The sequence below is a fragment of the Ahaetulla prasina genome, chromosome 3 (assembly GCF_028640845.1).
Source record: "Ahaetulla prasina isolate Xishuangbanna chromosome 3, ASM2864084v1, whole genome shotgun sequence".
NCBI classification, from domain to species: domain Eukaryota; kingdom Metazoa; phylum Chordata; class Lepidosauria; order Squamata; family Colubridae; genus Ahaetulla; species Ahaetulla prasina.
The window spans coordinates 90904121-90916182 of record NC_080541.1 but is presented as its reverse complement, the minus strand read 5'-3'; the positions used below and the strand labels follow the sequence as shown (position 1 = coordinate 90916182).

The 12062-nt window shown below is 37.2% G+C and overlaps 1 protein-coding gene across 2 annotated transcripts in view; it reads right to left on the bottom strand.

Moving 5' to 3' along the window:
- CDH9 (cadherin 9) overlaps positions 1 to 12062 on the bottom strand; it is a 156624-nt gene that overhangs the window by 30666 nt on the left and 113896 nt on the right. For both annotated transcript variants that reach the window (XM_058178048.1, XM_058178049.1), the window contains 2 exons: positions 10925 to 11178; positions 2159 to 2295 (listed from right to left, as the gene is read on the bottom strand). In XM_058178048.1, the coding sequence (XP_058034031.1) occupies positions 2159 to 2295; positions 10925 to 11178 (391 nt within the window). The remainder of the gene's footprint in view (positions 1 to 2158; positions 2296 to 10924; positions 11179 to 12062) is intronic.

Below are 12062 nucleotides of genomic sequence, written 5' to 3'. Positions count from 1 at the left end.
GATATAATGTTGCTCTGTCTTTTTGTCAAAAGCTCCATTTGCCACGGTTGCCTATGGGGACTTCAAAACATTTCTTTGGCAGAACTGAATGTCTTACCAAGTACATTTTTTTTTAGCGTACATAGGATTAAAGATAATAAAATCTTTGTTTTGGCCTTGGCTGTCAAGGGCTATGTCCAATTAAGACATTCCTAAAGTTATCCTGGGACATGGTGGCTTAGTGGCTAAGATGCTGAGCTTGTCGATCGAAAGGTCAGCAGTTCAGCGGTTCGAATCCCTAGTGCCATGTAACTGGGTGAGCTCCCATTACTTATCCCAGTTTCTGCCAACCTAGCAGTTCGAAAGCACGTAAAAACTGCAAGTAGAAAAAATAGGGACCACCTCTGGTGGGAAGATAACAGCGTTTCATGCGCCTTTGGCATTGAGTCATGCCGGCCACATGACCACGGAGACGTCTTTTGACAGCGCTAGCTCTTCAGCTTTGAAACGGAGATGAGCACTGCCCCCTAGAGTCGGGAATGACTAGCACATATGTGCGAGGGGAACCTTTACCTTTACTTTAAAGTTATCCCACCAAAACTGTTTTGACTGTGGCAATATAGAAATTTAATACATGAATAAAAAGCAATATTAACATTTCATATTGAAGCTGAAATCCAACACACTTTCCCATTGCCTATGTAGGACTTTCTTCCAAGTAAATTTGTACAGGGACTAGGCTTTGTCATCACTTTTTAGAAACTCTCTCTAATTGCAGCAGTCCCAAGTTTTTACTCTCATAGACTAGAGAGACAGCCTATTAACTTTCCTGCAAAAATGCAAGAGAAGATCTAATGCTCGGCACGGCAGTTATACTTTGCAAGAAAAAGTTTACTTTCCCAAAGGTGCTTTTTCAGGAGCCAAGTGGACTTTCTTGTTTTGTTTCTTTGAAGATGTTTCGCTTCTCATCCAAGAAGCTTCTTCAGCTCTGACAGGATAGTGGGGAATGGAATCTTTCCATGACCTGGATGACTGAGAATCTCTACAGACTTTTAGTTATTCAATTTGGGATGGTTTGAATAGTTTGGGATTAGGAATGGATTTCCCGGGGCGGGTGGGGGAATTGCAGACTACAGGAACCAGGGGCACTACTCAATTGAACCTCGAGGTGAAATAAACCTCAAAGTGCTTCAACCAGCTTCTAAAAGGATGAAAGTGACCAGCTGTCTGCAGGGAATATAAATCCTTCCATTCCCCACTATCTTGTCAGAGCTGAAGAAGTTTCTTGAATGAGAAGTGAAACGTCTTTAAAGAAAAAACAAGAAAGTCCAGTTGACTCCCGAAAAAGCACATTTGGGACAACCATGACCTGGATGACTGAGAAAAAGTACAGAAGTACAGAAAAAGATCACTGGTTCAGTTTTCAGTATTTTCAGTTCAGATGTATAAAGTTTCCTCGTGAAACTGTGGACAGTTGCTTATAATAAGTCAGAGAAACTGTCTGTTCAATTTAAAACCAATGGGTGGGACATTCTGGCAAGGTGCTGAGAAACCATGTAAAATTGCTCACCATGTTTGCCACAATAATTTGGTCAAGCAAAATCCTTATGTGTTCTCTATTTAGCACTGACCAGTAAAAGATTGGTTAAAGCTAGTTTAAAACTCTTACCTATTTTCTCACTAGATTTTATGGCTATATCATGTATTCGTACTTTCCTTATGTTTGTTTGTTTTTAAAAAAAATCATTTTCAGTATTATTAACAAATGCCAGAAAAATTACACTGGTAAACTTAACAAAACAAACAAATCTAGCATATCTTGAAGAAAAAAAGTACGCAAGGATTTGTTTTCCGTAGGTCTGGGCTGCCATCTAGTTGCAGCCTGGATTTTTGAAACCCATATTTGGTAGCCTTAAAAATTTCCCATCTTTATTAGCATTTAAAATGCACTAGTATCTTATTTCATACATATTGTACTGTAAATGAATTTGTAAAAACTGTAAGTATAATTGCATTGGGTATCAAGTTGTGCAAGCAAAAATAGTGGAATATACATTTGGTTGCTGGGTATAATGTCATAGATGACATAAATAATAATGCATGGATAAAATTTCAGCTTTCAATATAGGGTTTCCATTTCTTCTTTTCAAACTGACTTTATAGTGTACATACAACTTACTAATTTCAGTTGCAACCACGGTAAGGTTATGCCATGGGGCTGCTTCTCGATCAAGGGTCTTAGAAACAAAGATGGAGCCATTTCCTGAGTAGATGTTGAATATTCTGTCGAAATCAGTGTGGCGATCCAAAGAATATCTACCAAATGATAAAACAAATCTTATTATCTTCTATTACAACACTGCTTTGATTTTTGTTGTCTTAAGAAAGGCTTAAGATACTGGACAGCGACAAAAGTTCATGCATTTAATAGTATAGCGTGATGGGAGATTGATCCCATTTTAATTTAAGGAAAAAGAAATAAAATGTATTTATTGATTGATTTACTGTTCAACTCAAATGGCTCTTGGCCTTTTTCCTGGAACAAACAGAAAACAGAAGAAAATGCAAGGAAACAGAAGAAAAGTCAACATAAATATATCTAATACTGGTTTTTTTAATTATTATTTTCATGTATCAGTTAAATTTACACTTCCACGGAGTGGCAAAAAAGAAAGAACTCAAGCATTTCAAAAACCTAAGCCATTCTGTTATATTTGTACTCTTATACAGCCATGTCAAAATACCATATGCATATGCAATGTTGTTAAGGATACCAGTTTTGATACTGCCATTAGATGTCAGAAGTGTACCAGTGTCTAGTTTAGGATGTATGCTTGTATTTTTCATAAATCTTTCTCTTATTCCCAAACAGTTGTAATGACAACATACAAAAACAGTAAAAAGATGTGCTAAAAAAAACACAATTCTGGTGATGGGAGTTTCCACTCTAATTAATGCTAAATTCTGAAGAACCCAACTATCAGTCATTTGCAGGGTGAGGAGTTCAGTTTTAACGGGAAATTTCCTGAGGTTTTGAGAACCAGAGAGGAAAATTGTGTGGTTTTTTTAATGCATTTGTCCAAGTTCTTTCTTTATTTGCAATGTTTATTTTCTATCTTTCAGTAAGCAAACTATGAATTGATGAATCACATTTGGGGTAGATTAAAACAATGCATATTACCCTACAATAAAAAGTAGTTCTCATCTAAGATGTGATTGATAAGAAATCTTTTGTTTTGTTTTACCACTTATGGATGTCATTTTTAAAGTACGTTTCCAAGCTTTATGCACTTTGAAGACTATTTTTTTAAAATATTAAACTTTTAAAAATATTAGAGTTAACATTTCTTGACAACAATTGGACAATAGTTTGCAACATTGTAAGATATTACATATTTATATAGCAATTAATATACGCAATCTATTTTAAAGAAGAAATCTAACTCTATACACTCATACAGCAACATACCTATACATAACATTTTATTTTGTTTATTTATTTTATCACACAGTATATATATAAGCATAAACATGAAATAATTATACAATATATAAGCATATATATGAGTATGAGTATGTAATAACTATATTAATTGGATATAACGAAAGGAAACAATAGGACAGGAAGGGTAGGCACACTTGTGCTCTTATGTACGCCCCTTAACATAATGTAACAGAAAAGATATAAGAAAAAATAAGACAAACTCAAACACATAGGCAGCAGAAAAGATTGTAAAATCTTCAAGCCGAAAAATGTAAGATGACTGATAACAACTTAAAAATTAAACGAAACTAAAATTTGTTTATATACTGTAAACACAAAAACCCACACCTATTTAATGTTAAGAAGAAGAAAAAAAACCACAGGCTATTAAAATGATGTAGGTTTCTCCGGCCCTCTCAATTCCTGGCAGATAGATGGAGAAGAAATGGAGGTAGTGACAGATTTTATTTTCCTGGGCTCCAAGATCACCACAGATGGGAACTGCAGCCAAGAAATTAAAAGATGCTTACTCCTGGGGAGGAAAGCTAATGGCAAATCTAGACAGCATACTAAAAAGCAGAGACATCACCCTGCCAACAAAAGTGCATATAGTCAAGGCTATGGTTCTCCAGTTGCAATGTATGGCTGTGAAGCAGTGATGGGATTCAGCCAGTTCACACCACTTCGGGAGAACCGGTTGTTAACTTTCTGAGCAGTTTGGTGAACTGGTTGTTGGAAGAAATCATTAGGGCAGAGACCCGATTGTTAAATTATTTGAATCCCACCACTGCTGTGAAGGTTGGACCATAAGAAAGGCTGAGCACCAAAGAATTGAGGCCTTTGAACTCTGGTGCTGGAGAAGACTCCTGCGAGTCCCTTGGACTGCAAGGTGAACAAACAAGTCAGTCCTAGAGGAGATCAACTCTGACTGCTCTTTAGCAGGCCAGATCCTAAAGATGAAACTCAAATATTTGGGTCACCTAATGAGAAGGAAGGACTCACTGGAGAAGAGCCTAATGCTGGGAAAGATTGAGGGAAAAAGAAGAACGGGACGACAGAGAACGAGGTGGCTGGATGGAGTCACTGAAGCAGTAGGCATGAGTTTAGATGGACTCCAGAGGATGGTAGAGGACAGGAAGGCCTGGAGGAACATTGTCCATGGGTCAGACATGCCTTCGCAACTAACAACAAAGGTTTCTCCCATTTCATCAATATGATTTCTCTTTGGACATGTAGACTGTATAGAATCATTACATGCATTCCCATACACATATCACAAACTGCTGTTTAACAAATACATAACATTCAGGTAGTTCTGAATTTATAACCATTTGTTTAGTAAGCATTTGAAGTTACAACAGTATTGAAAAAATGACTTCTGACTGTTCCTCGTACTTATGACTTCAGTCATGAGATCCAAATTTGCCAGTTGCCAAGTGCCCAAATTTTTATGATGCGTGCCATGTTCCAGGAACATAAGATCACAATTTACAATCTTCCCACTTGTTTCCTAACAAGCACAGTAAGAAGCCAGATTTGCTTAAGGAAGCACATTTCACTTAGCAACTATAGTTATTTGCCTAACAACCATGGGAAAAAATCAAAAAAAAAAATCAGGTGCAACTCATTTAAGAATTGCTTTTGCATATCAATGAAAATTATGGTCCAAATTTTGGTCATGTCATATTATGTTTAATCAGCTTTAGGACTATCTAGTAGGTCTAAAGGACATTGAAATCCACAGTATTACCCTTTACATTACTGTCCCTTGTCTGTGATGTGTATTTGTATTAAATATAATTATGATTCATTATGAAATACTGCAGGGCATTCATTTTCAATCCAACAGTTCTTCTGCTCTACTCAAAATTAAACAGAGATATATAGATCACCTGTGGTTGGCATCACATTGGTTCGTAAATAAAATGAGACATCATTGTTAAATTAAATAGGCTAGAGCATTGAAGGTGATGAGATTCATAATTTCCAAAGGGGCATTGGGGAAAACAGTCTACTTTTCATGAATGAAGCGATTTCACCTTATTCAGCTTAAAGGGTCTTATGTGGATATGTGGTCCTCACAGATTACAGCTGACAAAGACAGTCAAGACTATGGAGAGTTTTAGACTGCTAAAAGCCTTGGGCTGTTTGGAGCACACTGGTTGGATATCACAATTAGAAACTGTCATGAGAGCAGTTTGGAAATCATTATGAGTCATGGCTATAAATATTGTTCCTGAAAGTCTTCTTATGCCTGATAGGCTTGTGGTGGTAGCAATGAAGATTCTTCTGTGCTTCATATTTAATCCAAGCAGAGCTGAATGCAGTCAAATACTCGCCTCATTTTGGTGGCAATTAAACTTGTCTTAGAACCTGGATTTAGACTGAGCCTTGTCATATCTGAAATCAGCATTTAGACAAATCCCAACCCATGGTATCAAAGGCAAAACCTGGGAGATTGTTCTTTTATCAAAATCCTCTAACAGTGATAAAAAAAATCCAGCATCATAGGGTCTAGATCAGGGATCTCCAACCTTGGTCCCTTTAAGACTTGTAGACTTCAACTCCCAGAATCCCTCAGCCAGCAAAGCCAAGGTTGGAGACCCCTTGTCTAGATAACTCAGCTCAGGCAACTCACCACGGCCAACTCGCCGCACCAACTGGCCACAATCAACTTGTTGCAGCCAACTCATTGCAGGACAACTCACTATATCCAACTTGCCACAGGACAACTCATCACAGGACAAGAGTCACACTAATGTCAAAGAAATGGTGGAACAGAATCATTAAAGAAAGAATGCAAAAGGGGTGACAAAATGAAATGTGAATGAGAAAAATTAAAATTATTTTATTTTATTATTTAAATTATTTAAATTGAATTGTTGAATTGTCCCACAGTGAGTTGCCCCGCAGTGAGTTGTCCCATGGTATATTGGCCATGGTGAGTTGGCTGTGGCTAGTTGATTGCACTAAGTTGTCCCAATTCAAGTCTCCCTGATTTTCCCCCCCACAGAGTAAGGTAACATTTGCAAACTCATCATAAGGAGCCTTGACATACAAGCGCAAAGAAATAGCAGTACAAAAAGCAAAAAATACAAAATAAAATGAAAATCTCTGCACCCTCTGCCACCTTGAGAGAATGAATTAGGCACAAAAATAAAATCTTAAATATCCTTTGAATGAGGAAGATAAACCAAGCCTCTTTTACAGTGAAACTATAAAACCAATTGACAAAACTTTCATATGTTCCACTCTACCAGCGTTTTCATCCCCAACCCCTGGGGGGAAATCTGAATTTGATCCACAGCTGTCTATTTTCAAAATCAACATTTTTTGCTTTACCTATAGATAACCAGTAGGAGAATGGGGAAAACATTATTGGTAGGCCCTGTTGTGGTCTGCCAGAAGTCTGCTGAGCTGGCAGCAGAGTTGGACAGTGAGGAGGCTGGGGTGGACAATGGGTTAGTCCTGGAGTCAGGGGAAGGCCCGGATGAGGGCTCTGCATTGGAGGCACAGATGGGGCCAGGGCCATCTGGGAGTGATGCACGGATTCCGGAGTCTCCAGAGGTGGACGGAAGAGAGGCAGAGGAACAGGAGGAGCCTGTTTCTAATGCACACATGCAAAGAGCTGTCAGAAGGCAAGAGGAGCTGAAGGAAAAAGGACACCTCGGGATTAAGGCCAGAAGATGATTGGCCCCTCCCATAAGGCTTAAAAGATCAGCAACGGCTCTTGGGTTATTTGTAGGAAAGCAACGTTGCTGCAATTGTTTCTTGTGCCTGTTTCTGAACTTTGTGGGGTTCTTACAGAGGCATGATCAAGCGGGTTTTAACAAACTGCATCCTTGTTTGATTTGGTGGCAACATTGCCTCAGATAGAAAGTCCACACAGGTAAGGATAACCAAGAAGATTATAGAAACCTCACTTCCTATTATTCAGGATACTGTCTATAAGCGCTATGTGCTTAGAGCTGAAAGCATGTTAGAGACCCCACAAACCCACTTTACGATCTGTTTCTGTTGCTCCCCTCTGGGAGGAGGTTTCAAAGTATTTCTAGCTGGACTACCAGATTCTGTAACAGCTTTGTTCCCTATGCCATCAATCTGGTAAACTCACAAGATTTGTTTTTCTCACCATGTACATGTGTACATCCGAACAAGACCATGTTTTTCTTCTGTGTCGTACAATATGTGTGGGTATATGCATAATTTGTATTTATTTATTTATTTTTTCATGTATATGTAGTGTATATTGGAGGTGGTGACCCTTTGAGAGCTGTATGCAATGAAACTTCATTTTAATGTATGCCGATTTGTGTACATTCAAAATGACAATAAAGTTATTCTAAATCTAAATCTAAGAACACATTTTTTTCTTTATTATACCATGTCTTTTTCTCTTTTAATTTTTGTTTTTAACTACATGGGCTATCCAGAGTCATTTCAAAGTTGAACAGCCCTCTAAATCTAAGAAACAGATAAATAATAATGAATTATCCAATCAGTGTTATGCTTCACAAAGTGGAAAAAAAAAATCACTTCAATTCCTTCCACCAACCGGAAACAAAATAAATTGCTAATGCCTTCCTCCATACTTTTCAGTGTGTGCACATGTGTGCATTTATTCTGATAGAAGGAATAAAATCTGAGCACATACTGTGAAGTGAAACTATGTTATTATAAAAAAATGCAGAATAAAAGTAATAAAAATCTTCCAGAGGTTTTTTGGTTGCCTTGCCACCATTTCTCTGATGCATTTAAAGACTCTATGAAGTGTGAAGTCAAAAAGATTGGATGGTGATTTTACCATCATGTGTTTTACTCAATACCATTTTTCATAGTTTCATATTTGTATTTTTTTCAGAAAATATACAAATAAAAACTAACAATAGCTAACGAATAGTGAGAGAGATAAATAAGAGAGAGAGAGAGGTGTCTAAAAAAGGTACATGAAAGAAATAAATAAATATATATACAGTATGTGTGTGTGTGTTTGTATATATATACATACATATACATACACACACACACACACACACACACACACATATATATGAATGAATGACTTCAAACTTGGATATACAAGTGGATATACAAAGCTCTTAAAATTCAACCCTTAGTTTAACCCTATATAGGTACTTGACTTATGACCACAATTGAGCCCAAATTTTCTGTTGCTAAGTGAGACTTTTGTTAAATGAGTTTTGCCCCATTTTGCAAACTTTCTTGCCACAGTTTTTAAATGAATCACTGCAGCCCAACCGGTTGTTAAATTGCTGGCTGGCCCCTTCCAGAAATCCCCATGGCCCGTTTTTGCTCCCAGGTAAATGCACGGAGGCCTACTAGGCCCAAAACAGGGTGTGGTAGACCCCCCACCATGTCCGGTTTTTGCTCCCCAAAGGCTGCAGAGAGCCCCACTAGGCTCCAAACAGGGCGCTGGGGAGAGCACGTCCACCCCCATTTTTCTGCTGGGGGATACAGGAGACTGAGCACTGCCTGTCACACCCACTGGCCATGCCCACCATGGCCACACCCACACAGCCGGTCATTAGGGCAGAGAACCGGTTGTTAAATTATTTGAATCCCACCATTGAGTGAATCTTACTTTCCTATTGACTATGATGGTCAGAAGGTCGCAAACATTAATTGCATGACTCCAGGACACTGCAACCATCATAAATATGAGTCAGTTGCCAAGCATCTAAACTTTGATCACATGACCATGGGGATGCTACAATGCTCATAAGTGTGAAAAAGAGTCATGTCACTTTTTTCAGTGCCATTGTAATTTTGAAGAGTCACTAAATGGACTGTTATATACTGCAATGTCCATTGTCTCAAAAAATTTAGTAAGTTTTAACCATAATCAACTTCCTCTGTCATTGCTTGATTTATCCCTTCCCGGCAAAAACTCTACAAAAGCTTCCAATTGTAAATGCATTTCTTCTGTGATGTTTCTCTTAGAAGAGCTGATAATTTAGCCATCTCTGCCAGTTCCATCACCTTTACTAGCTATACTTCCATTGTAGGTGTCTGAGCGTACAAAAGTCATGCTACTGTTGTTATATATAGGAATAGTGCCATTTCCAGCATTTTATCCAAAAACCTTAATATAAAAACCTCTGGTCTGAATTGTGTATTAATTTGTTTTTAATGGAATTTTAAATCTGAATCCAAACTAGCTTTCTGTTGCATATTACAACATCAGTTGGCTTGGGTCAAGGAGGAGATGAAGCCCAAGAAGAAAATGCTAAAGTTTTGAAGTAGCAGTGAATCGATAGCTAGCTTGAATTTCAGGAGACAAGAGATGACAGAAGAGAAGAATAATTACTAGTGGAAAAATTGTCCAATGGTGTTATTGAGAACGGCACAGATCAAATGAAAAATATGGACATGAGATGCTGCTTCCAATAAACAGGAGTAGAACAGGATTGGGATAGTGTCAGATTAGTTGGGAATGGAGTTGATTTCAAAGTGATGCAAAGCTGTAGCAAAGTAACATTTATTTATTATGAATTTATATAAGCAGATATATGAGAGAGAGAGAGATTATAGATATGTGTATATGTGTTGTTCTTTTTAATGTTTTGATTGTTTATGAAAGAGAGAGAGAAAGATGGAGGGAGGGAGGGAAGGAGAGAGAGGGAGAGAGATGGAGGGAGGGAGGGAAGGAGAGAGAGGGAGAGGGAGAGGGAGAGGGAGAGAGAGAGAGGGAGAGAGAGAGAGAGAGAGAGAGAGAGAGATCTACTCTGCCAGCTTGGAAAAATCTAAACAATCCAAACATTTAAAAAGATGCATTAAAAAGAGCAACACATATACACATATTAATATAATTCACAACTCTATTATACCAAAACAGTCTTACTGACCCTCCACTGCAGTTAATAATTCTTTTAGTTTAGAAATGTTTTTTTTTTGCTAAAATTTCTTTATTTTGCTTAAATGTAGTAAGTAATTTAAATAAGTAATTATACTTATAGTCTATTCTTCCCTAAGAAATTAGAGTGGTGTGGGGTGAGGAACATCCTTCATTTATTTTTTCAATGGTTAGGTTGAACATTTGTGAGAGGCTTAAAATTACTTGATAAATCATTTTGGATTTGAACAGGCTAAACTGAGAACTAGTTTCTGAAGAGAAAGATCACCTTTTTCAGCCAGTTGACTTCCAATTACTTTTGAATGCCACATTCTAGTAACCAAAACAACATGAACAGAAGTTAAACTTTGAAAATTGTGGTGGGTCCAGACTTGGATATTAATATAATATATAAATGTTAAAGTCTAATGCTACCAATAGTAGGAATGCAAACCTATCCTTAATGAGATTAATAACCACCACCAATTATATTTAATAATCTTATTGCCAATATTAAACATTAAAGTTGATGAACTCTGAAGCACATTATAGGCAAGATCACACACTTTCAATGTATTCTTTTCTGATATTCATGGAAGATAACTTACTTGATGAGGTTCTTTGTTGCATCTGGATCCTGGGCTATCACTTGCCCAATGATACTGCCTTCTCTGACATCTTCATCAACTTCTATTAAATGAGACGGTAAATTAAAAACAGGTGGCTCATCTACATCTTCCACGTAAACTTTGACCAAAGCTGAATCTCTAAATGGTCCCAAGTAGAAAAATCGTGGGTCAGGATGAATGTTAGTCGCTTCTACTTTTAGGTTATATTGATTCTTCTTTTCAAAATCTAATTGCTTGTATCCAAAAATGGAAGGTAAGGAAGAGAGAAAGGGAGAAAAAATAATAATAATTACCTAATTACTTTTAAAAATAAATAAATAAATAAGCATTTTTTGAAAACCTGTCTTCTGAGTTATGCTGCAGTTCTGTACACCAGAGATTAGTAGTGTAATGCCCTAAATTAAAGTCCATTTAAAATTATACCAAATCTCACAGCATCAATCATGTCACCATCTGACAGCAACTGTCATGAATATCAGTTTAAATAAAACATCTTAAGAGATTTCAAACTACGACATATGAGATCTTGGGAAAAGGAAGCTTGTGGAAATCTTGTAAGGTTTAATGAACCAGGAAAAAATCATTCGTTTAAACACAAAAAATTAGGAAATGGAAACTGGAACTTGAAAATGATAACCGTTGTATATATTTGTCTGTTTCACTGAACTCAATGAGTTTTACTTAGGATTGCATTCTTAATAGCTTTTTCAAATACCTATGGTTATGTTTCGTGTGGCTAAGATCATGAGCTTCTCATTGCAAAATTTAGACTTAAATTGAAGAAAGTAGGGAAAACCACTCGGCCACTCAGGTATGAACTAAATCATATCCCTGATGAATATACAGTAGAAGTGACAACTAGATTAAAGGAATTACATCTGATAGACAGAATGCCTGAAGAACTATGGCTGGAGGTTCGCAACATTGTACAAGAGGTAGCAACTAAAACCATCCCAAAGAAAAAGAAAAGCAAGAAAGCAAAATGGTTATCTGAGGAAGCTTTGCAAACAGCTGAGGAAAGAAGGGAAGCGGAAGGCAAGGGAGAAAGATAAAGATACACCCAGTTGAATGCAGAATTCCAGAGAATAGCTAGAAGAGATAAAAATGCATTCTTAAA